Below are 27,280 nucleotides of genomic sequence, written 5' to 3' on the forward strand. Positions count from 1 at the left end.
TCAAATACGAAGAACTACTGGTTGCCAGAGGGCAGATGTGTGGAGGGAATGAGTGAAATAAAGGAGATTAAGAGGTGTGACCTCCCACTTATAAAATAAATAAGTCACAAAAATGAAGAGTAGAGCACAGAAAACAAAGTGAATAATTTTATAATATTTTTGTATAGTGATAGGTGGTAACCACTTGTCATGGTGAGCAATGAGTAATGTAAGAATTGCTGAATCAGGGGCGCCTGGGTGGCTCAGTGGGTTAAAGCCTCTGCCTTCGGCTCAGGTCATGATCCTGGGGTCCTGGGATCGAGCCCCACATCGGGCTCTCTGCTCCGCGGGGAGCCTGCTTCTGCCTCTCTGCCTACTTGTGATCTCTGTCAGGTAAATGAATAAAATCTTTAAAAAAAAAAAAAAGAATTGCTGAATCAAATACTATACACTTGAAAGGAAACGGCATAGTTTGTCAATTATACTCCAATAATAAAATAAATAAAAGGAAATATGAAACCTACACCCTCTAAAAAGAAAAAGAAGAAATCTGTTAACAGTGTGCTACCGTAGCACAGAACATTACTCTTTTACTCCAGGATGTATTCTTCCCCTTTTACAAAGTTTTGCCTGGGCTCATGGCCTCCTGAAATAAATTATCATTCTTAAATTCCTTGGAAAAGGTATTTTTATATAATAATAATTCTAGACAATGAGATGAAAGTAGAAATATTATGTGTAACTACTGGTAAGTGAGTTTAAAGGGATGAGGTGATACCTTTTTTGTCTTCCTCTTTCCTGTGGAATAGTAAAGGAAATGTGACAGCCAGGTAAATATACATTTGGGCTAATGAAGCAGAAGCGAACTATTAGAGGATGAGATAGAGTAATTATATAGAAGTTTTCTGGTTTCCTATACCTTGGAGACAGAGGACTAGATCTGTTTGTTGGTACCTGAACTTCTACATGAGGGACAAATAAAATTCTGTCCTGTTTAAGCAACTGTTATTTAGGATTGCCATCACAAGCAATCCTAAATAGTTAAATCTACATAGTTAAATCTACATAGATAAAAATGCTCATGCCAGACAGAGAGCATTTCAAACTACTATCTTTGCAACCATAGAGATATGTTCTAAGATCCCCTTCAACAGAATCAACTTTGAGAAGCATAGTTGGTGGACATCCTCCAGCTGTTCTTTCTTTGCTTCTACTATTGAGTTCATGCTTAGACCATGATCTTCCCAAGATACTTCCAGCTAAGACTAACAGTGAGGGTATTAAAGCCTGGACCATTTCTACCTGATGTGAGACTCTTCTGATAGGAAATGTTTGGTTGCTGAACTGGCTAAGGCTTTATCAGCGTTGCATGATGATCTGAGTTACCAGAAGAATCAACAAGCTTAAGAAGAAATAGATTAAAAGAAACTATACAATCTGAGGAAGAAAGAAAAAAATGTTTAAAAATGAACACAGACTTAGAAATGTGAAGCAGCAATAAGTATATGAACATAGGTATATATGAACATCAGAAAGAGAGGAAAGGACAAAAAAGAATTAAAAGAAATGGCTGAAAACATCCTGGTTTGATATTTAAAAACCCCCTAATACACAAATCCAAAATAGTCAATGAACCCTAAGCAGGATAAACATGGACAGTCAAACCCAAACACTTCATATTCAAGAGGCTGAAAGGAGAACTCCAGGGAAGATGGTGGAGCAGGAGGACCCTACAAAGACAACTAGAGAACATTCACATCAGTGTAACCCAGAAAATGACCCAGGAAACGTCAGAACAACTCACTACAGCTAAATACAGAGAAGAGGCACCATCAAAGAGGGTAGGAAGGGTAGAGACATAGTTGGGAACTAAACAAACCCATGGAACCACATTCAAGAGGGAAGGATGCCGCAGGCACAGAAAGTGGAGAGAAACGGACTTGCTCACTGGGGAGTCCAGTCAGATGAATCCCCAGAACACTGGCTTTGAAAACCAAGGGGGCTAAGTTTCAGGTGTTCTTATAGTAAGTGGGACTCAAATCCTGGAACTTGTAAAATCAGCCGGCTCAGTTCTGGGAGAGCTGGGTGAGAGGAAATTGAGCCCCCACCCATAAAGAGAGCACAAAAACCCCTACAGAGATACAACATAGAAATAGCAGTGTGAAAAACTCTGGGGTATAACTGATGAAGTCCCAGAACCTAAGTCAGGTTCGGTGGGGTGAGGAGGTTCGGAGCCATTGCGATCCCTGCAAGTTAACTATTTATCGTTTTATGGCAGTCAGGGGTGCCTGAGGAATGCTACACATATGGAGGGGAGCGGGTGAAGAAGGGGTGCAAGGCGCCAGCTTTTGCTTTGTCCTCAGCCAGCCTCCTGCTCCCTCATCATAACCAGGCGGGAGTGGGGGGAGGATTTGTTTACTAATCTCAGAGCATTGTGCTAGAAGGCAGGGATCCTTGAGAGATTTCTCCAGGAATAACAAGAACCAGTACAGTGCTGACAGTTGCTGCCACCTAACTTGCTAACAGGGTGCCCTGCTTCCACATTCTTCTGTGGACATACCCCTTCCAGCCAGGCCTCAGCTCCAGGTCCCATTACATAGCAGACCCACGCAAACCTTGCTAATAGCATACCTCCTGAACTCTTCCTACTTGCTTCTGTGGATTTGCCCCCTGCAAAATGCTTAATGAAAGCCCATCCAAAGCAGTGCCACAAGCCTGTCAGCGTGTAAGCAACCCTTATAGAGGCCAACACCACTCCAAAGTGACTCCTGCCTTGGTTAAAAGGAAAGATATCTACAAGCAATTATCATACTGCCGCCCTAGTAATAGTCTGGGAGCATCAACAGAAGGCACAAGTGTTAGCAACACTGTAAAAAAAAACACTGTAAAAATAATAATAATAAAAAAAATAAACCCTTATGCACTGTTGGTGGGAACACAAACTGTTGCAAACACTGTGGAAAACAGTATGGAGGTTCTGCAAAAAATTAAAAAGTAAGGAGCGCCGAGGTGGCTCAGTGGGTTAAAGCCTCTGCCTTCGGTTCAGGTCATGATGCCAGGGTCCTGAGATCAAGCCCCACATCGGCCTCTTGCTCAGCAAGAAGCCTGCTTCCTCCTCTCTCTCTCTCCGCCTGCCTCTCTGCCTACTTGTGATCTCTGTCAAATAAATAAAACCTTTTAAAAAAATAATCGTTATTACACTACCAGGTATTTACCCAAAGAACAAGAAAATACTAATTTGAAAAGATATATGCAACCCTATGTTTATTGCAGTATTATTTATAATAATCAAATTATGGAAGCAACCCAAGTGTCTATTGATAGATGAATAAAAACGATGTAGTACACACACACACACACACACAGGAGTACTACTCAGACATAAAAAAGAATGAATTCTTACCATTTGAAGCAACACAGATAGAGCCAGAGGGTATCATACTAAGTGAAACAAGTCAGTCAAAGACAAATACCATAGGATTTCACTCATATATAAAATTAAGAAACAAAACTAACAAAGAAAAAAAAAAAAAGACAAACTAAGAAACAGGTCCTTAACTATAGAAAACATACTAATGGTTACCTAAGGGGAGGTGGATGGGGCGGATAGGTAAAATAAGTGAAGGGGATTAAAAGTACATGTATAATTACCACTGAGTGATATACAGAATTGCTGCATTACTGTATTGTACACATGAAACTAATACAACACTGTATGTTAACTATACCAGCATTAAAATAAAATAAAAACTTGGTTCCTGGGGGAAGATGGCAGAGCAGCAGGAGTTTCAACTGGTCCTCTAAAGTGAGCCATATATCTACCAGAACACTCTGAGCAACCATGAAATCAGACTGAAATATAAGATTATACACTTGTGGATCTCCACAGGGCAGAAGACGTCAGTGGAGAGGAAAAGTGGAGTGGGAACGCTCAGACTGATATTGGAGGATAAACAGATGGGGAAGGGAGCCACCAGAAGCAACCCACTGGAAAGTAATACTCCAATATGAAACTGCCCTGTGATTGGGGACCAGAATTAACTTGGAGTCTGGTTAAAAGCACTCAAAAAGAGCAAAAGATCCTAAGGGGCAACTGGTAGAATTGGGCGGTCTCGGGCACAGGCCTAAGCCCATGGAACCAGGACAGCCACCGCAGGTGACCACCCCTGCCAGAGAGTCCAGTGGAGCCTCCAGTCCGAGGTCCCTGAGCTCGTGGCTTTCCACTGCTTGCACCACCAGTCAACTGGGCTCACTCCCCCTTCTGGCAGCACCTGAGAGAGCCTAGTGTGGGCACCAGATGGCAGTCTCTAGGACCACAGCCTTCCGTGACCCGCCATGGGGTCTGAATGCTACCAGCCCCCACATGAGAGAACCCAGCACAATCTCTGGTCGGGATCCCTTGGTGGCACCCTTCGGTGAACTGAGGGACCACTAGGTCTGAGCACACCCGCTGGTGGGGCCTGGACTCCAGACAGTAGTCCTGGCAAAGGCAGCCACTGGAAGCGGGCTCCCTCGCGATTTTAGTGGCACGGGGGTGCAGAGACAAGCGGGTGCCTCGGGTGACCACTAGGATGATGGTTGCTGGAGGTACAAACCGCCTGTGGGTGGTTGCACTGTTCAGTGGAGTTTGTAGAGGTAAAGTCTGTGTGTTCTGGATCACCCAGAGGGAAACAGTCTAAGGCTTCTCTCTTTTTCTTTACTCTGACCTTCTGAAAAGGGGCAAAAAGCTTCAGAAAAACAAATACCTCCAGAGAACAAAAGCCTGAAAAACTGGTTTCCACAAAGCCCAGCCCAGGGAATAACCTGCAGGGCAACCCAACCCAAGCAAGACTGACAGGAGAACAATGCAACAGGCCTCTCCCTCAGAAGGCACACTGAAAGAACAGGAGGAAAACCACCACAGGGTCCACATAAAACTGTAAAACCCCAACATCAGGGAAAAGCAATATATTAAGCTCCCGGTATTGCCTTAAACCCTGTTTATTTCATAGACACAACTTTTTAAAAAAATTCATTCTCACGCTTCTTATTCTTTTAATTTTTTTAACCTACTTACCATTACAACTAGAGGTTTAATACAACATATTCCATAACTTTTAAAACTGAACTTTTCATACATATACCTGTTTCTTTTTCTTTTCTTTTTTTTCCTTAATATACATGTAGATCTAAGTTTCATGGTAATTCTTTTTCCCTACTCAATAATATCTCTAGGGGCACCTGGGTGGCTCAGTGGGTTAAGCCACTGCCTTCGGCTCAGGTCATGATCTCAGGGTCCTGGGATCGAGTCCCGCATCGGGCTCTCTGCTCAGCAGGGAGCCTGCCTCTTCCTCTCTCTCTCTGCCTGCCTCTCTGCCTACTTGTGATCTCTCTCTGTCAAATAAATAAATAAAATCTTTAAAAAAATATATCTCTATATATAAACCAGTTTTAATCTTCCTCTATCTCTGGAAAGTTGAGTCCTTTAACAAAGATATCAAGATACACCCAAGAAGAACCAAAATAACCTTCTGTGCCCACTTCAAGGATTCATAACTACCCTCCCATCTTATTTGTCTGTCAGTGTTTCTGTGTATTTGTTTTTGTTCTGTTATTATGCGAATCTTATTCGTGGGGTTCATTTTGGCTGAGTTCTTTTTTTCTTATCATATACTTTTGTCGGTCTTTTTCTTTGTTCATTTTTGTTTATATACTTCATAAATCTTACTTTGGGGGTTCATTCTGGGTAGGTTCTCTCTTTTTTTTCTCTCTCTCTCTCTTTCTCTCTTTTTTTCTTTCTTTTTGGTGGTGACTTCTGATCACTCTGAAACTTTCCAGGGTGCACCTTGCCTGGATTGTGGTTCATATATTCAGCTATACATCCCCTCAACCATCTCTCATCAGAATATCTAGGAGGAGGAACACCCAATAGAGGAAAAATTCATAGAATGTGCCCTTTCTCACAGAACTGTTGGGTATGGACATAAACAGTATGTCGAAAAGGGAATTCTGGGTACCAATTATCCAGGCAATGGCTAGGTTGGAGAAAACCATTAGTGACAACACAGAATCTCTAAGAGCAGAGGTGAGAGCCAACCTGGCAGAGGTTAAAAATGCTATCAATGAGATCCTATCTAATCTAAATATTCTAACAGCAAGGGTAACCAAGGCAGAAGACAGAACTATTGATCTAGAGGACAAACTGATAGAGAAAAAGGATCAGGAGGCGGCATGAAACAAACAGCTTAGAAGCCATGAGCCATGAAAACAGAATTAGGGAAATAAATGATACCGTGAAACGTTTTAATGTCAGAATTATTGGGATCCCTGAGGGAGTGGAGAAAGAAGACTATAGAAGATAGAGTTGAACAAATTTTATAAGAAAATTTCCCCAATATGGGGAATTGAACAAGCATTCGTGTCCTAGATAAAGGCAGAAAGGACACCTACCAAAATCAATGAATCTAGAAAGACCTTCAGACACTTGATTGTCAAATTCATGAATCGTAATTTTAGACAAGAGGTTCTAAGGGCATCCCGGGAAAAGAGATTCCTTACCTACAGAGAAAGGTCTATCAGAATAATGTCAGACCTGTCCACAGAAACCTGGCAAGCCAGAAAGGGGTGGCAAGGCATATTCAGAGCACTAAATGAGAAGAACTTGTAGCCAAGAATACTTTATCCAGCAAGACTGACATTCAAAATGGATGGAGAGATAAAGAGCTTACAAGCCCGGCAAGGTTGAAAAGAATATGTGACCACCAAGCCAGCACTACAAGAAATCTTAAGGGGGGATATATAAAAGAAGAAAGAACGCAAGAGTGACACAGAACAGAAATTTACAGAAACAGTCTATAGAAACAAGGACTTCACAGGCAACACGATGTCAAGAAAAGCTTAACTTTCAATAATCACTCTCAACGTGAACAGCCTAAAGGCTCCCACAAAACAGTACAGGGTTGCAGATCAGATGAAATGACAGGATCCATCCGCATGCTGTCTACAAAAGACATACTTGGAACCTAAAGATACATCCAGACTGAAAGTGAAGTGATGGAGAAGCATCTTTCATGCCAACAGACCTCAAAAGAAAGCTGGGATAGTGATTTTCGTATCAGATAAAATTAGATTTTAAGCTAAAGACTGTAGTCAGAGATACAGAAAAAACTACATCATTCTGAAAGGGTCTATCCACCAAGAAGATCTAACAGGTAAATATTTATGCCCCCAATATGGGAGCAGCCAACTACATAAGCCAATTGTTAATCAAAATAAAGAGTCATATTGATATGAATACATTAATTGGAGGGGATAATAACACAACACTCTCAATAATAGACAGATCATCCAAGCTGAAAATCAATAAAGAAACAAGAGCTTTGAATGACACACTGGGCCAAATGGATCTCATAAATATATACAGAACATTCCACCCTAAAACTGAATACTCATTCTTCTCGAGTGCACACAGAACTTTCTACAGAATAGACCACATACTGGGTCACAAATCAGGGCTCAACCGATACCAAAAGACTGAGATTATTCCCTGAATATTCTGAAACCACAATGCTTTGAAACTGGAACTCAACCACAAAAAAAAGTTTGGAAGGAATTCAAACACTTGAAAGCTCAAGACAAACCTGCTCAAGAATGTTTGGATCAACCAGGAAATCAAAAAAGGACTTAAACAATTAATGGAAACCAGTGAGAATAAAGACACATTGGTCCAAAAACCTATGGGATATGGCAAAGATGGTCCTAACAGGGAAATACATAGCCATCCAAGCCTCACTCAAAAAAACCGAAAAATCCCAAATATACCAGCTCTCTTTACACCTTAAAGAATTGGAAAATCACCAACAAATTAAGCCAGCCCCACACACGAGAAAGGAAATAATCAAGACTATAGCAGAGATCAATGAGTTAGAGACCCGAGATACAGTAGAACACATCAACAAATCCAGAAACTGGTTCTTTAAAAAGAATCAATAAGATCAATAAACCACTGGCCAAACTAATCCAAAAGAAAAGACAGAGGATCCAAATTAATAAAATTATGAAGGAAAGGGGAGAGATCAGGACTAACACCAAGGAAATAGAAACAATCATCCAAAATTATTATCAACAGTTATATGCCAATAAGGTAAGCAACCTAGAAGTGGATGCATTCCTGGAAACATATAAACTTCCAAGACTGAAACAGGAAGAAACTGACAACCTGAATAGACCAGTATCTAGTAACAAGATTGAAGCAGTGATCAAAAACCTCCCAAAAAACAAGAGCCAGGACCCTATGGATTTCCTGGTGAATTCTACCAAACATTAAAGGAAGAAATAATACCTAATTTCCTCAAGCTATTTCAAAAAATAGAAACGGAAGGAAAACTTCCAGACTCTTTCTATGAAGCCAGCACAACCCTGATCCCCAAACCAGGCAAAGACCCCATCAAAAAGGAGAATTTCGACCAATATCCCTGATGAATATGGATGCCAAGATTCTCAACAAGATCCTAGCTAATAAGCTCCAGCAGTACATTAAAAAGATTATCTACCATGACCAGGTGGGATTTATCCCTGGGGATGCAAGGGTGGTTCAACATTCACAAATCAATCAATGTGAGAGAACAAATCAATAAGAGAAGAGAAAAGAACAACATGGTCCTCTGATGCAAAAAAAAGCATATGACAAAATACAGAATCCGTTCCTGATTAAAACTCTTCAAAGCATATTGATAGAGGGGACAATCCTCAACTTCATAAAATCTATCTATGAAAAACCCACAGTGAATATCATTCTCAATGGGGAAAAGCTGACAGTGTTCCCTTTGAGATCAGGAGCACAAAAAGAATGCCCTCTCTCTAGACAAACCATAGAGACTCTTAATGTCACAAAACAAACTGAGGGGGGCGGGGGGAGAGGGAGAGGGTGGTGGGTTTATGGACATTGGGGAGGGCATGTGTTATGGTGAGTGCTGTGAAGTGTGTAAACCTGGCAATTCACAGACCTGTACCCCTGGGGCTAATAATACATTATATGTTTATTTAAAAAATTAAATTAAAAAAAAAGAATGCCTTCTCTTGCCACTGTTGTTCAACATAGTACTAGAAGCCCTAGCAACAGCAATGAGAAAACAAAAAGAAATAAAAGATATTCAAATTTGCAAAGAAGTCAAACTCTCTCTCTTCACAGATTAATGATACTTTATACAGAAAACCCAAAAGACTCCACCCCCAAACTACTAGAACTCATACAGCAATTCAGTAATGTGACAAGACACAAAATCAAGGCACAGAAATCAGTTGCTTTCTTATACGCTAACAGTGAAAATACAGAAGGGAAATTAGAGAATCAATTCCATTTACTATAGCACCAAGAACCATAAGATACCTGGGAATAAACCTAACCAAAGAGGCAAAGGATCTGTACTCAAGGAACTACAGAACACTCATGAAAGAAACTGAAGAAGACACAAAAAGATGGAAAAGCATTCTCTGCTCATGGAAACAAAGGAAACAGTCAACAAAGCAAGAAGGCAACCCATGGAATGGGAAAAGATATTCACAAATGACACTACAGACAAAGGGCTGATATCCAAGATCTATAAAGAATTCCTCAAACCCAACACTCAAAAAACAGATAATCACGTCAAAAAATGGGTAGAAGACATGAACAGACACTTCTCCAAAGAAGACTTACAAATGGCTGACACATGAAAAAATGTTCATCATCATTAGCCATCAGGGAGATTCAAATCAAAACCACACTGAGATACCACCTTACACCAGTTAGAACGGCTAAAATCAACAAGACAGTAAACAAGAGGAGAGGATATGAAGAAAGAATCCTCTTATACTACTGGTGGGAATGCAAGTTGGTGTAGCCACTTTGGAAAACAGTGTGGATATTCCTTAAGAAATTAAAAATAGAGCTACCCTATGACCCTGCAACTGTACTACTGGGTATTTACCTCAAAGATAAAGATGCAGTGAAAAGAAGGGCCATATGTACCCCAATGTTCATAGCAGGAATGGCCACAATCGCCAAACTGGGGAAAGAACCAAGATGCCCTTCAACAGACGAATGGATAAAGAAGATATGGTCCATATATATAATAGAGTATTATGCCTCCATCAGAAAGGATGAATACCCAACTTTTGTATCAACATGGACAGGACTGGAGGAGATCACGCTGAGTGAAATAAATCAAGCAGAGAGAGTCAATTATCATATGGTTTCACTTACTTGTGGAGCACAAGGAATAACATGGAGGAGATTAGGAGTAAGGAAAGGAAAAGTGAACTGGGGGAAATCAGAGGGGGAGACAAGCCATGAGAGACTGTGGACTCTGAGAAATAAACTGAGGGTTTTGGAGGGGAGGAGGTTGGGGGGGTTAGGTGAGCCTGGTGGTGGGTATTAAGGAGGTCACGTATTGGATGGAGCACTGGGTATGGTGCATAAACAATGATTCTTAGAACACTGAAAAAATAAACTTAAAGGGGCGCCTGGGTACCTCAGTGGGTTAAGCCTCTACCTTCCACTTGGGTATGATCTCAGGGTCCTGGGATTGAGAAACCATGTCAGGCTCTCTGCTCAGCAGGGAGCCTGCTTCCCCCCTTTTCTCTGCCTGTCTCTCTGCCTACTTGTGATCTCTCTCTCTGTCAAATAAATAAAATCTTTAAAAAAAATTAAATTAAATTTTAAAAAATAAAATAAAACTTTAAAAATGCTAAAAGTAAAGAGAAAAACTTAAAAGCAGCACAAGTTTCAATCCATTATCTATAGACCACGATAGAACTGTTCAGCTGACTTCTCATCTGAAACAATGAAAGCCAAATGGCATTGAGACAATATATTCAAAATACTTAAAAAAAAAAGTATCTACTAATAATCTTTTTTTTTTTTTAAGATTTACTTGTTTAACAAAGAGAGAGAGAACATGCACATGGGGGCTTGTGGGGGGAGGCAGGCAGAGGGAGAGTCCCCAGCATACTCTGTTGCTCAGTGCAGAGCCTGATCCTGATGCAGGGCTTGATCTCATGACCCTGAGATCATGACCAGAGCAAAAACCAAGAGTCAGATGCTTAATAAACTACACCACCCAGGTACCCCTCAAATAATAATGATATATCTAGCAAGGTGAGCTTTCAAAAATAAAATGATCATACTAAATAAGCAAGACAGAAAAGGTAACATATTTTATTATTCTACCAATATGAATTATACAGAATAGGCAAATTCATAGAGACAAAATGCAGACTGGTTGTTGCCAAAGGCTAGGGGAAGAATAGGATGGAGAAGTAAATGCTTAATGCATAGGATTTATTTTAGAGTGATGAAAATGCTTTGGAGCTAGGTAGAGGTGGTAGATGTACAATACTGTGAATGGCAGAGTGGATGCTGCTGAATGTTCAATTTCAAATAATTTACTCTAGGGGTGCCTGGGTGGTGCAGTGGGCTAAGCCTCTGCCTTCAGCTCGGGTCATAGTCCCAGGGTCCTGGAATCAAGCCCCACATCAGGCTCTCTGCCTGCTCCCCTCTCCCCCTGCCTGCCTCTCTGCCTACTTGTGATCTCTGTCTGCCAAACAAATAAATAAAATCTTTTAAAAAAATAAAATAATTTACTTTATATTCTGTGAATTTCAACTTAAGAAAAGGATTATGAAAAATATTTCCAGTTAAACAGAGAATTCACTGCTAGCAGCTGGCCTCACCAAAAATAATAAAGAAAGTTCCTTAGACTCAAAGGAAGTGACACTAAACATTAACTAAAATCTTCATGAAAAAAAAATAGCTCAAGTAAAGGACTAACCCAAGCCAAATGCAGAGTACACAGGTTTGTCAATTTAATTTTCCTAGGTACTCTGCTCTATGTTTCTGGAGAAATGAACCTACTATTTCCAGATGAAAAACAGATAATATGGAAAGAAAAGCACAAAATAGTCTTCCTCTAGTGGCTAATTTTCTTACTTCTGAATAGATGCACTTTGTCATCAATATCCTGGGACCTTCCATGGCCTTCGTTTATACTATGCCAGGCTTCATATTGGCACTCACAGACTCAAGACGGAGGTTAAATTGGGAGAGGAAAACCTTCTCCCTCCCCTTGGAGACCTGGGATAGAAAAGAAAGACTGGGGCATAGGGAGGTAGGCAGTTAAATGTGTGCTCAGAACCCCCCAACTCCAGCACATTCAGGAAGAGTGAGATAGACAGTAGTTAGGAGGGCAAAGTGTCATGGTCAAGTTAGGAGGACTTTAAGTAGCCTCTGGTTCCCATTGTAGCATACATCCTGAGTAGGGTATGACAGGGCTCTTGCAGAAGACAAGAGTACCCCAGACTGTGGGATATATGGAATCCAGCAACTCTTTGAAGGACATGACAGAGACTCAAGAAATCTATGGAGGAAGCAAGATCCAAAGGAGGACAGTTGAAAAGAAGAGGCTCTTGCACCATGACTGAGATGAAACATAACACAAATTTATCAGCTATAGAATGCCGAGAAAAAGGAGCCAGATAAATCAGATTCAGTAGATACCAGCTAGCACAGATTTATGAAGGGACCAGGGAACATCTTCCTCCCTAAGTCAGAAAGATCTTCTTCCATACCTCAGTCACCACCTTAAAAGAGGACAGGGTACAGACTGACTGAATGACTGAATAATTACTCAAAGAAACAATTTCCTGATGTACTAAGTTTTGAACAGATTGCATTAAAACTAGTTTTCTGTCCCATGCTCATGGATTGGAAGAACAAATATTGTGAAACTGTTTACACTACCTAAAGCAATCTACACATTTAAGTCAATCCCTATCAAAGTACCATCAATTTTTTTTCAAAGAAATGGAACAAATCATCCTAAAGTTTATATGGAACCAGAAAAGACCTTGAATAGCCAGAGAAATGTTGAAAAAGAAAGCCAAAGGTGGTGCCATCACAATTCCAGACTTCAAGCTCTATTAGAAAGCTGTCATCATCAAGACAGTATGGTACTGGCACAAAAACAGACATACAGACAAATGAAACAGAATAGAGAGCCCAGAAATAGACCCTCAACTCTATGGTCAATTAATCTTTGACAAAGCAGGAAAGAATGTCCAGTGGAAAAAAGACAGTCTCTTTAACAAATGGTGTTGGGAAAATCGGACAGCCACATGCAGAAGAATGAAACTGGACCATTTCCTTAAACCACACACAAAAATAGACTCAAAATGGATGAAGGACCTCAATGTGAGAAAGGAATCCATTAAAATCCTTGAGGAGAACATAGGCAGCAAACTCTTTGACCTCAGCCACAGCAACTTCTTCCTAGCAACACCACCAAAGGCAAGGGAAGCAAGGGCAAAAATGAACTACTGGGACTTCATCAAGATCAAAAGCTTTTGCACAGCAAAGGAAACAGTCAACAAAATCAAAAAGACAATGGAAAGAATGGAGAAGATATTTACAAATGACGTATCAGATAAAGGGCTAGTATCCAAAATCTATAAAGAACTTACCAAACTCAACACCCAAAGAACAAATAATCCAATAAAGAAATGGGCAGAGGACATGAACAGACATTTCTGCAAAGAAGACATCCAGATGGCCAACAGACACATGAAAAAGTGCTCCACATCACTCAGCATCAGGGAAATACAAATCAAAACCACGAGATACCACCTCACACCAGTCAGAATGGCAAAAATTAACAAGTCCGGAAGCGACACATGCTGGCAAGGATCCAGAAAAAGGGGAACCCTCCTAAACTGTTGGTGGGAATGCAAGCTGGTGCAACCACTCTGGAAAACAGCATGAAGGATACTCAAAAAGTTGAAAATAGAGCTACCCTACAACCCAGCAATCGCACTACTGGGTATATATTCTAAAGATACAAATGTAGTGATCCAAAGGGGCACGTGTACCCAAACATTTATAGCAGCAATGTCCACAATAGCCAAAGTTTGGAAAGAACCTAGATGTCCATCAGCTGATGAATGGATAAAGTATACACACACACACACATATGTATGTATATATGTACGTGTACACACACACACATACATATATATACAATGGAATACTATGCAGCCATCAAAAGAAATGAAATCTTGCCATTTGCAACAACGTGAATGGAACTAGAGGGTATTAGGGTATTATGCTCAGCAAAATAAGTCAATCAGAGAAAGACAATTATCATATGATCTCCCTGATATGAGGAATTTGAGAGGCATAGTGGGGGGTTTGGGGGGTAGGGAAGGAAAAAATGAAACAAGATGGTATTGGGAGGGAGACAAACTATACGAGACTCTTAATCTGAAAAAACAAACAGGGTTGCCAGGGGTAGGGGGGTGGGAAGAGGGTGGTTGGGCTATGGACAGGGGAGGGTATGTGCTATGGTGAGTGCTGGGAAGTGTGTAAGCCTGGCTATTCACAGACCTGTACCCCTGGGGCAAATAATACATTATATGTTATTAAAAAAATAATTTAGGGGCACCTGGGTGGCTCAGTGGGTTAAAGCCTCTGCTTTCAGCTCGGGTCATGGTCCCAGGGTCCTGGGATCGAGCCCCACATTGGGCTCTCTGCTCAGCAGGGGGCCGCTTCCCCCTCTCTCTTTGCCTGCCTCTCTGCCTACTTGTGATCTCCGTCTGTCAAATAAGTAATAAATAAAATCTTTTAAAAAATAGTAATAATTTAAAAATGTTAAAAAAAAACAAAACTAGCTTTTTTCATTCTGTTAAACAGAATTCATAAAGGATGTCAACATATTTTTAATAAAGTGTATTTTTAATGCACATCTCAGTGTAGTACAGTAATTCTGTGACCTTTATATATATGAAATCACTGAATAAAGTTAATAGACAAAAAATATGGATGCTGTGAGGAGGTAAATGAGAGTCTGACAATGTTCAAATTCTCTAAAGAATTTATAGTCACAAAATTGGCAATGCTAGAATCGCACTGGCATTAGGAAAAATTCGTCTTCATAGTTTTGGACATCTCTGTCCAAAGAGCATTCATTGAGCACTTGTGGTAGGCACTACAGGAACTGCTAAATAAAACAGGTTTGCAAAGGCACTTATATCTTGGTTCCACCCTACCTTCTAATGCCAGAAGTCAACCTACCAAAATCTGCTTTCAAGGAAGTTCTGATGTCTGTCAAACATACCTTATTATAAACTACTATATTAACTCTCCAGGAAAAACCCAAGTGAGTATACACCCACCAAGGTTGGTTTCGTGATTAACCAAATTAACAGAAAAATGGAGAAAACTTTGATCAAGATCATATATACACGAAAAGTATTTGACAAAACTTAACACCAATTTATGACTGACATTCTTAGCAGACTAAGAATACAAGGAAATTTCTTTGAACCAGAAAAGTATTTACAAAAATACCTATACCAAATTATCATACTTACTCATAATTACTGAATATATACTCCTAAAACAGAATAGGACAAAGATCACCCACCACCACATCTGTTCAACATTATACTACATTTAGCAATCAAAAATAGGCAAGAAAAAAGGGGGGCATGAAAATTTAAAATGAAGAAACCTGTTCACTTGCAGATAATATATTTTTTAATGTAATTCGATGTCAAAATGTCAGCAGTTTTAATTGTGGAAACAGACTAATTCTAAAATCGATAAGGAAATATAAGTAGCTACAAGTAGCTAAGGCAATGCTGAAGAAGAAAAAGATGCAGGATTAACTTGCATTATCGAATAAATATTTTTATAACTATATATGGTAATTCAGATATAGCGGGATTGACACAGGAAATCAAAACAATGGAAAAGGACGTAAAGTCAGAAATACATATACTAACATGAATAGGTCTGAAAACACAATGTGGAATGAAAAAAAAGATGAGTTGCAGAACTCTAAGTCCATCGGGTTCCCAGTTATTTAAAAACCTAAAACAGAACAACTTCAAGTAGTGTTTATATATATAAAATCATGTGGTAAAAATATAAAACTATGAGCTCTATGGATATAGATAACATTCATAAAAGTGACTGCCTGTGAGACAAAGTATCTGTAATATTCTGACTACTTTGTTGAAAAAAAATCCTGAGGCAAAAATGACAAAAGATTAAAATCTGCTAATCTGGGGAGCTGCGTATGTGGCTGCTTATTCCACTTCTCCCTCCCTCTTCTTAGATTTTAAAATAATAAAGAAAGAAGAAAAAGAAAAAAGCAGCTCTTTATTAGTTCTATTATTTTGTGTTTTTCTAACTCACTGACTTAAACTTTATTCTTACCGATTCCTTTTTAAATTTTCTCATTTTGTTTCTAATGACTAGAATGGTATATTTTGTTCATTCATTTCATTCTGATACGTTTATTAACACTTTTTCAGGCTGTAGCTTTTCTTCTGTGCATTGTTTTATTTTTTTTAAGATTTAAAAAATAATTATTTATTTGACAGAGAGATCACAAGCAGGCAGAGAGGCAGGCAGAGAGAGAGAGGGGGAAGCAGTCTCCCCGCTGAGCAGAGAGCAGGATGCGGGGCTCAATTCCAGGACCCTCAGATCAAGATCTATGCCGAAGGCAGAGACTTAACCCACTGAGCCATCCAGGTGCCCCTGCGCATTGTTTTATTTTTAAAGATGTTCCGCAACATCTGGGCATGGGGGCGCCCGGGTGGCTCAGTGGGTTAAAGCCTCTGCCTTTGGCTCAGGTCATGATCCCAGGGTTCTGGGATCAAGCCCCTCGGCGGGCTCTCTGCTCAGCGGCGGGCTCTCTCTCTGCCTACCTCTCTGCCTGCTTGTGATCTCTGTCAAATAAATAAATAAAATTTTTTAAAAAAGATGTTCTGCAACATAAATTTTTAAGTCCCTGTTGGTCTGGGTTGTTTATGCTAGTTAAAAAATTTCCATGTGAATATTTTTCTTTTTGAATCTCTTGTTATTAACTTCATATTTAATTGCATTGTGGAACTACTGAAATGTACAGTTTCTACTTTTGAAATTTACTGAATGTTATTCATGCCTAATAAATGGTCAGTTTTTAAGTTATTTCATATCCAAATAAGGAATAGTAACTTTTTTGAGGCTATAAGCTACCTTAATCTATTAGCTCTATCAAATTATTATTGGTAGATACATTTTTTATATCTAGTTCATCTAGCATGAGTTAAGACATTAATGAAAGTTTCCCTACCAATACATATCTTCTTATTTTCAGTGTTACTTACAGTAAATTTGCTGTTGGTTATCTGATAAGAAAGCAGTCCTAAACCATTGATCTGTATTATCTATTGCACTCATTTTAAAGCTCTGTTCTTTTTGTTTGTTTAGAGCTTACTGTTTCGACTGTTACCATACCTGATATTAACACACAGACTTTTCCTTTCTTTTAAAGTGAAATTTTGGACAGTCACTTCAGAAATCGTTTGGCAGTATCAATAAAAGGTAACCTATGTATACGACCTATAACTCAGAAATTCCACTTTTGGTTTATATACAAAAGAAAGTGTACATAAAAGCAATAAAAGACAGCTATGAATTTTCTTATAGCAGTAATATTTGTAATTGTCCTCAAATAAAAACTACCTAAATGGCAATCAATAATAGAATGGATAAATAAAATTATGGTTTATTCACATAAGTGAATAATATAAAGCAATGAAATTAATCAAACTATAACTACATGCAATAATTCAACATGAATCTGACACACACAGTATTGTGCAAAAGAAGCCAGACACAGAGTATATATATTAATGAGGTTCAAACTCGGACAGATATAATCTATAGTGACAGAAATTGAATAGTGGTTACCCCTGGGGTAGGGGTAATGACTTTAGAAAAGTGCAGAAGAAATCTCATGGTTATTAGGGTAATGTTCTAATTCTCGATCTATTGCTTTTGCAAGTTACACACTGACAGTGTGTTCACTTTGAAAATTAACGTGTTTGAAGAAAAAAACTGGATATATAGAGAAGCTGCTATATACGGATACACAGTCAAAGAAAGGTATATCTCAGTATATGAAAACTTTGACCTGAGGATGAAAAGCAGGATAAATCTGAAAGATACAAAGAAAGTATGCAAGTTGAAGTTCTGAGGAAAAGGATTATCCTTGAAGAGGAGGTGGACGTCAACTACTTTTTTTTTTTTTTAAGATTTTAATTATTTGAGAGAGAGAGAGAGCATAAGGGGGAAGAGCTGAGGGAGAAGTAGACTCCCTGCTGAGCAGGAAGCCAATGTGGGGCTCCAATGCAGGGCTTGATACCAGGATCCTGAGATCATGACATGAGCTTAAGGCACTTGTATAACTGACTGAGCACCCAGGCATCCCAATATCACTTATTTTAAGAGTAAAAAAACAAGGAACCATGGATTCAAGACATTAAAACCACAGATATTCACAAAAACTATGTATACAAGGCCAGAATGTTCTAGGGGCTGGAGACACATCAGTAAACCAAATAAAGCATATTCTCTGTTCACATTTCAGTGGACTAAAATAATTTACCAGAAATTATTAGACTGTGGCCCAATCTACAGTAAATACCCACCGAAAAATATAATTATGTAGGGTCATTTGAGATACACATATCTCATCTATTTCGTCGGACATTCTAGTATTCTTTAAAATTATGTATGACACATATAGAATAATGTGGTGAAATGCACTAACCTTTTTTTTTAAGATTTTAAGTAATCTCTGCAACTAACGTGGGGCTCAAACTCACAACTTGCAAGATCAAGTGTCACATGCTCGCCTGAGGCAGCCAGCCACCCCTAAGATGCACTAATCTTAAATGTACATGATACACTTTTATACATTTAAATATTTATGTAATCAGGTCAAAACAACCACATTTTCAGCACTCCAGAAGATTCTCTCCCACCCGTTCCCAGTTACTATCCTCTTAAGGTAACTACTATCCTGATTTCTATCACAAGAGATTAGTTTTCCCAGCTTTCAAATTGCATATAAATGGAACCGTATCTTTTGTTTCTGGCTTCTCTCACTCCAATGTTTCTGGAATTTATCTATATTGTTGTGGCTAACCAGTATCTGTCATTTAAAAAAAATTGTTGTGTAGTCTTCTTTTGCATGCAAGGGATAATTAATCCCTTTTTCTGATAATCTTCATTTGCATTCTTTCCTATGCTGGCTATTTTTTAACACATATACTTTGTTTTATCCTTTACCAAAACAGACCATCACAATAGCTGGATTTGTCAAGTATAAGAGGTCACACTCTAATATATTCATTGACCTAGGTGCCAAAGAAGAGCTTACTTCTCCTAAAAAAAAGTTCATTTTAATTTTTATTTGCAATACAAATTATGTCATGAATTTTTGCTCTGGTTTGTTTCACCTATAATAATGAAACTGAAAACTGAAGCCCAACTTTAATCTCTCTAGATGAATACCTTTCTGCATTACCATATTTTAACTCTTCCTGGTCTTAATCTTCCAACTTTAATTCCTCTGAAAAAGTTTATCTATATAGGATTTTCCAATTTACTGTACGGATTATTGTAATCCTTTTAAACCACATTACAGAATATAGTAGAGAACAAATATACTACTTAAAACTTACCTGGGATTCAGTCATTTCCTCTTTCTGGTAATAGACAGGGCTTGAAAAGGCAAAGCTGTGAAAGAGAAGAAAAGCCATTAGACCAGGCACGCTTAGTGGTTTCGGAAACCTGCACCCACACTGTGGATTAAAGGTCGCCCTGTAAATGATTCTTGGATCCAGCAGAAAGGCCAAGAATATTCATACCAGAGGTGCTGACAGGTATAAGGATGACTAGAATGATCATGCATAGCTTAGGCATAAGGTGGGTCAGAATAAGAGCTCATATGTGGGAGATGTCCCATGAATTTGTCAATAACTCTGTATGAGAAAACAGAACAAAACAGTTCACAAGGAACAGTAAGCTATATAGCTTCATAAAAGAACATAACCAAGAAAATTATGAAATTGACAAAATACCTGTTATTTTAATGTATTGAGACATTACCAACTAAATGGGAATTTGCCCAAAATGGTAATATATTTCAAAGAAGGAGTAAGAAGTAGTTTGTGTGTCTGAGTGATGTGTATCAGAGATATTGGTGGTGGTAAGAGAGTTAAATTCTTGTCATAGTAAAAAATAAACATATAAATCTGTAAAGTATCAAATAATAACAAGATAAACATGTGATTTGGAAAAATTGAAGAAATTTAAGAAATCACACTTAGGAGCTTTAGGAGCTAAAAGTGCTTTCTCGTTGGAAACAGGAATTAGGGATGGGGAAAAAAGAAACAGGACACAGTTTTTCATATTATTACAAGTCTAGTAGCATTATTTCAGTTTTTAAAATAAAAGTTCACCTATTATTTTCTCCAAAATAAAATTTAATCAAGAAAACACATACCATTGCAATCAGTACTACAGTGTATAATGAACAACGCAGATGTCCTCCTCCATCCCGTGCACAGTTTCTTTCCCAGTTTTACTTTAAAGAAAATTAATCTTCTTTTACTAAGTAAAAAAAATTTTTTTGGTTGTTGTTGGATTGTAATTGATTTTTGTCACTCATTTGAAGTTTTTTCTTAAAGCATCTTTTTAGAAAAGCTTTAGGACAGATGAATTATAGTAGGAAAGAACAGTGACTTGGGAGCAAAGATTTGCTTTCTAGTCTCTCTCCCACTAATAAGCACTGTGACCCTGGGAACCCCACATTCTTAGAACCATTATAATCAATCCTTAAAAGAGAATAGCAGAGGGGCATCTGGGTGGCTCAGCAGTTACGTGTCTGCCTTCCACTCAGGTCATGAGCCCAGAGTTCTGGGATCTAGCCCCACATTGGGCTCCTTGCCCAGCTCGAGGCCTGCTTCTCCCTCTCCCTCTCCCATTCCCCCTGCTTGTGTTCCCTCTCTCGCTCTCTCTTTCAAATAAAAAAAGAGAGAGAGAAAGAGAGAACAGCAGAATAAAATGGGTGTCTCAGTAGTTCCCCAGCAATAACAGTGCAAAATTCTGTAAAGAAAATTTGATACCTTGCTAAGGAGAGAGAGCCAGCATATTCTAAAAGGCTATATGTGGCAGATAATGTTACCAACAATAGCCAGTTGTCCTCACTTTATTCCTTGAAAACTAAACTTTAATTTTTTCACATGGCAATATACATTCTTCCAAGGATGAATCATGATTGATCCAGGACAGTGAAGATAATTCTATTCCTTTTCCTGTTACCCGCTTTTCCAGTAACCCTTGCAGCTCTGAGTTACAATGTGACACAATACTGGATAACAGGAGTTAAGGTATTTACTGGGGGAGAAGAGATATGGAAAAATTTGTGATATTTTATTTTTCTGCATATTATCTCCTGAATATAGCAGCCCCTTGGGCCTGGAGGTACATACCAGCACATTCTGTTGTCAGGACTGTTCCAGTTCTAGTAGTGAACATCAGTCTATTAAAAGGTGGGCATGGGGGTGCCTGGATGGCTTAGTGGGTTAAAGCCTCTGCCTTTGGCTCAGGTCATGATCCCAGGGTCCTGGCATCTAGCCCCGCATGGGGCTCACTTTCGGCAGGGAGCCTGCTTCCTCCTCTCTGCCTGCCTCTCTGCCTACTTGAGATCTCTGTCTGTCAAATAAATAAAAATCTTAAAAAAAAAAAAAAGGTGGGCATGGGTATAGACTAAAAGAGAATTTTTTTATTTAAAAACAATTGCTTATGGTGAACTGAATTCATCAACTAGCTGAAGAGTGGACACCAATCAGAACTCCCTCTACTCTCTTTCCTCTTTCCCTTCTTAACCAAAAGAGCACCCAGGTGCCCCATGATGGATTTCATCACAGAATTTCTAATAGCAGGCTTCGTTGGTTAAGTGTCTGCCTTCAGCTCAGGTCTCGATTTCAGGGTCCTGGGATTGAGAGCCACATCAGGCTCAGGTCATGATCTCAGGGTGTTAGGATCAAGCCCTGCATTGGGTTCCCATTCAGTGGGGAATCTGCTTGGGATTCTCTTTTCCTCTGCACCCCCTGCTTTGCTCTCTCTCTCAAATTAAAAAAAAAAAAAATTTCTAATAGCAGCAGTATGTGAACTGGAAGGATGGTTCAAAAAAATTATATTTTCAGTAAGGACTTACAAATGATGAAAAGAAATGTGAGCTCTTATTTAAAGAGGGTTTCTTCTATGTCACCTTCAACACAGTTAGGTCCTACATTTATATAATAGTACATGTAAATAAATTTGTCTCATTCTGCCTTCCATTTTAAGTTCCACCTCCATCTTCATTGATATCTATAAAAAAGATTGCTAGGAACGTGACTGGGATTGTGTTTAATCTATAGATCAAATTAAAGATCAAATGAAAATAGGAGTCTTTCAATTCATGAATATAGTATATTTCTCCACTTATGTTTTATTTCTTTGATCATAGTTTTTTTCATTTTTGGCATACAAGGCCTATGCATATTCTGAGATTTATTTTTAAGTACTTTATTTTGGGGCATGCTAATAAATTTTTATTTCAAATTCCAATTGTTCATTGCTGGAATATAAAAATGATTTAACTTTATATACTGATTATGTATCCTACAACCATGCTAAATTCATGTAAGAGGTCTAGGAGCTTTTTTGTAGATTCTTTGAGGTTTTCTATCTTAATAGTTGTGTTGTCTCCAACAGAAACTGCTGTATTTCTTCCTTTCTGATTTGTGTGTCTTTGTCTTTCTCTTGCTTTATTGCACTAGTTAGGACTTCCAATAGAACGGTGAAAAATGGTGGTCTGAGGACATCTTCACTTTGTTGCCAATCTTAGAGGTAAAGCATTATCTCAACACAAAGTATAATGTAAGCTCTAGTATTTGGGTTTGTTGTTTTTGGGTTTTTTTTTTTTTGACCTTTAATAAAGAACATTCCCTTCTGTTCTTAAATTGCTGAGAATTATTTTTTTCATGAATAAATGCTGGATTTTGTCAAGTGCTTCTTTTGCATCTATCAAAATGATCATACTCTCTTCTGGTGAATTACAGTAACTAATTTTCAAATAATGAACTTAAAATTAATCTTGAGGTGCCTGGGTATCTCAGTTAGTTGAGTGGCCAACTCTTGATTTTGGCTCAGGTCATGATCTCAGGTTTCTGAAATTGAGCCCTACATTGGGCTCCCCACTCAGTGGGGAGTCTGCTTGAGGATTCTTTCTCCCTCTCCCTTTGCCCCCCAACCCTGATTATGCTCTCTCTCTCAAATAAATCTTTAAAAAAATTATTTTGTATTCCCAAAATGAACCCATTTAGACATGATATATTATCCTTTTTATATTGCTAGATTCAATTTTTCATTTCGATGTTGAAGATTTTTGTTTTTAGTCCATAAGAAATATTAGTGTGCAGTTTTTTTTCTTGTCTCTGTCTGGTTTTGGTACCAGGGTAAGGGTGGTCTCATAACATGAGTTGGCAAGTGTTCAGCTCACATAAACTGGGAAAGTTTATATACGATTGTTATGATTTCTTCCTTAGATGTTCGCGATTTCACTTGTGAAATTCTCTGGGTGTGTAGTTTCCTTTTTAGAAAGTCTTTTTGTTTATTAAGGTATAATTGAAGGGCTCAGTCAGTTAAGCATCTGTCTGCCTTTGGCTCAGGTCATGATCCCAAGGGTTGTGGGATCGAGCCCTGCATCAGGCTCCCTGCTAAGCAGAGAGTCTGCTTCTCCCTCTTCTGTTCCTCCTGCTTGTGATCTGTCAAATAAATAAAATATTTAAAAAAAAAAAAAGTCTAGTTGACATACAGCCTTATATAGGTTTCAGGTGTACAATATTATGATTCAATATTTGAGTACATTGTGAAAGGATCACCAAAATAAGTCTAGTCAACATCTATCACCTTACATAGTTATAAGAATTTTTTTTATTGTATGAAAACTTTTAAGATGTACCATCTTAGCAACTTTCACATATGCAATACAGTATTGTTACCTATAGTCACCGTGCTGTACATTACATCCCTAGGGCTTAAGTTTAAACTGTAAGTTTGTACCTTTTGACAACCTTCACCTATTTCTCTCATCCTCTACCCAATGCCCTTCCTCTAGCGACCATCAGTCTGTTCTCTTTATCAATGATCTTGGTATTTTAGAGTGACATTTGTTTTTTTTATTTTTTTAGATTACACATAAAAGAGAAATTATATAGTACTTCTCTTTCTCTGACTTATTTCACTCGAGGTCCATCCATGTTGTCACAAATGGCAAGATTTCATCCTTTCTTATGACTAAATAATATCCCATTGTATGTATGTATGTATGTGCATGTGCATGCACACACACATTTTCTTTACATATTCATCTATCAATGGGACACTTAAGTTGTATCCGTATCTTGGCTATTGTAAATAATGCTGCAACAAACATGGGGGTACATGAATCTTTCTAAATTAGTGTTTTTGTTTTCTTCAGATAAATAAGAAGTACAACTGCTGGATCATTTATATTTTTAATTTATTGAGGAACCTTCAACTATTTTCCATAGTGGCTCTACCAATTTACATTCCAATCAACAATGCATAAGTGTTTCTTTTTCTTCCCATCCTTGCCAACACTTGCTTTTCCTTGTCTTTTCAATAATAGTCATTCTAACAGATGTGAGGTGACACCTCATTGTGGCTTTGATTTGCACTTCCAGATCACTAATTGCTGAATATCACTTTATCTTTTTATGTACCTGTTGGTCATATGTATGTCTTTTTTGGGAAAATGCCTATTAGCTCTCCTGCCCATTTTAAAAATTGGTTTGGGGTTTTTTGCTACTGAGTTTTATATATATTTATAAACTCCTTTATCAGGTATGTGATTTGTAAATATTTTCTCTCATTTAGAAGACTGCTTTTTCATTTTCTTGGTCTCCTTTGCTGTGCATAAGCTTTTTAGTTTTATGTAGTCCCACTTGTTTTTAACTTCCTTGCTTTTGTTTGCTTTTGGTATCATGGGTTTTTTCTGTTTTATTTTGTTTTTAAAGATTTTATTTATTTATTTGACAGACAGAGATCACAAGTAGGCAGAGATGCAGGCAGAGAGAGAAGGGGAAGCAGGTTCTCTGCTGAGCAGAGAGCCCAATGCAGGGCTCGATCCCAGGACCCTGGCAGAGCCTTTAACCCACTGAGCCACCCAGGCACCCCAGTATCATGGGTTTTTAAACACAAATTCAATTTCCTTAATAAATATACGATTCAGATTATTTCTTATTGAGTAAATATTGGTAGTTTGTGCCCTTAAAAAAAAAAAAAAAGTACCCATTTAACACACAAGTAACCCAAATAACCCAAGTAACACTCTTACTGAAAAGACTTTCTTTTTTCCATTGAATATTCTTTCCTGCTTTGTTGTAGATTAGTTGACCATAAAGAAATGCTTGATTCCATGCCTAGGGCAGGAAATGTTCAAAATGATCTTGGAATAACCCTTCATACAAGAATGTAGAACATTATCAAAGACTTCTGGAGATGTGTTGAAAAGACTTAGAGGCCTCTCAAAGAGATAACCAAAGATGGGAAAATTTGAGCTTCACAAAGGAAATAACCACAATATCAAAATCGATGTGTATATAACAGTAAAATAATCATTCACTGGGAAATGCTAAGAAATCAATTCAATAGCCTGAAAACCTAAAAAGGGAAAGAATCAATTTATTTTACTTTTCCTATAAAAACTTTCCTCAATGTAACCAAAGAGTTGATGACAGAAATTTTTTCTTTAAAAAAATATTCCAGCCAGTAAATGAAGAAGGGATATAGATAGAAATCATTTTGTAACCCCTACTGAAATGTAGCTGATAATCTCTCATGTTTTCTTAAACTGGTATGTTGGTAAAAAGGAAGACAGTTCTATTTTGAAAACAGTGGACAACTAAAGGGCAAATATCCTCCAATCTCTCCACCTTACTACCAACCCAACAGTTCTCCAACCCCATCAGAACTTCCATTCCTCTGTTCTACCAATTTTCCACTGTCCCTCACCTTCCTATCCTGACTTTTCTACCTATCTGGACTAAAATTCACAGTCAATCAATATAATTAATTCCTACCAACTTAGATACTCTTGCATCTCACACTATTCCTAATTAGTTCATGAAACCAACACTTTGGTTAAATCCAACTCCATCTACCCCTCCATTTCCCTCCCTTTTCCATTTACAGAGAAAAACTTGAAGGGTTGTCCATACTTTGTAGCTCCATTTTTTTAAAAAATTAATTAATTAATTTTAAAGATTTTATTTATCTATTTGACAGAGATCACAAGTAGGCAGAGAGGCGGGGGAGGGGGGAGGAAGCAGGCTCCATGCTCAGCAGGAGGGTCTTGATCCCAGGGTCCTGGGATTGTGACCTGAGCCAAAGGCAGAGGCTTTAACCCACTGAGCCACCCAGATGCCCCATGTAGCTCCAATTTTCTTCTCCATTTCTCTCTTTAGCTCCATACTCCACTGAAACTGATCTTCAGGATCACCAATGACTTTCATGCTACTAATAACATTCTTTTCTCAGTCTTCATAGTCCTGCCTATCAGCAGGACTGACACGGTTCTTTTTAACACATATTTTTCCTTTCATTTCCAGGAAATCAAACTCACCTATATTCCCTCCAGCCATTCTAACTAGCTCCTGTCAATCCTCTTCGCTGGTTCCTCCTCATTTCCCAGACTTTGTTGGACTGAGCCCTCTACCTTTTTCTATCTATCTTACCCTCTAACTGATCTCATTCAGTAAATACACTTTAAATATCATTTATATATGATATAAATTTATTTATGATATAAATTTATGTCTTCAACCTAGATCTTAGATCATTTTGAACTTCAGACTTATATATCATACTGCCAACTTAATATCTCTACTTGGATGTCTAGTGGACATCCCATGCTACATATACTAAATTCCTAACTGAAATCTCACTATCTCCCTATGCCCCAAGTCAGTTTTTCCTACTGTCTTTCCTTTCTCGGTTAATGATACCTCTATTCTTCCAAGTTGCTCAGATTAAAAAATGTTTTGTTATCTTGTCACAGTTACATTCCACATTAGTTCCATCAGCAAACTGTATCAGCTCCATCTTTAAATTATATCAAATACATGACTTCTCACCATTTTTACTACTCTGGTCCAGATCATCATCTTTTCACTAGATTATTGTACTTACTGTATTGTATTCCTAATTGGTCTTTCTGCTTCTGCCCTTGACCCCCCACTGCAGCCTTCCTCCTATAGTTCTCTTATCAGAGCAGCCAAAGTGATCCACTTATATCGTAAGCAGATAAGATCACTCCCATGATCAAAAGTCTCCAACAGCTTCCCAGCTCATTCACAGTGAAAGCCAAAATCAAAATAT

At 38.3% G+C, this 27,280-nt stretch overlaps 1 protein-coding gene across 1 annotated transcript in view; it reads right to left on the reverse strand.

The window, feature by feature from the left end:
• ZNF569 (zinc finger protein 569) overlaps window positions 1-27,280 on the reverse strand; it is a 49,827-nt gene that overhangs the window by 19,495 nt on the left and 3,052 nt on the right. Inside the window, exon 3 of the mRNA XM_059382869.1 lies at window positions 19,510-19,564. Coding sequence (XP_059238852.1) covers window positions 19,510-19,564 — 55 coding nt within the window. The remainder of the gene's footprint in view (window positions 1-19,509; window positions 19,565-27,280) is intronic.

This window comes from Mustela nigripes, chromosome 17 (genome assembly GCF_022355385.1).
Source record: "Mustela nigripes isolate SB6536 chromosome 17, MUSNIG.SB6536, whole genome shotgun sequence".
Lineage (NCBI taxonomy): Eukaryota > Metazoa > Chordata > Mammalia > Carnivora > Mustelidae > Mustela > Mustela nigripes.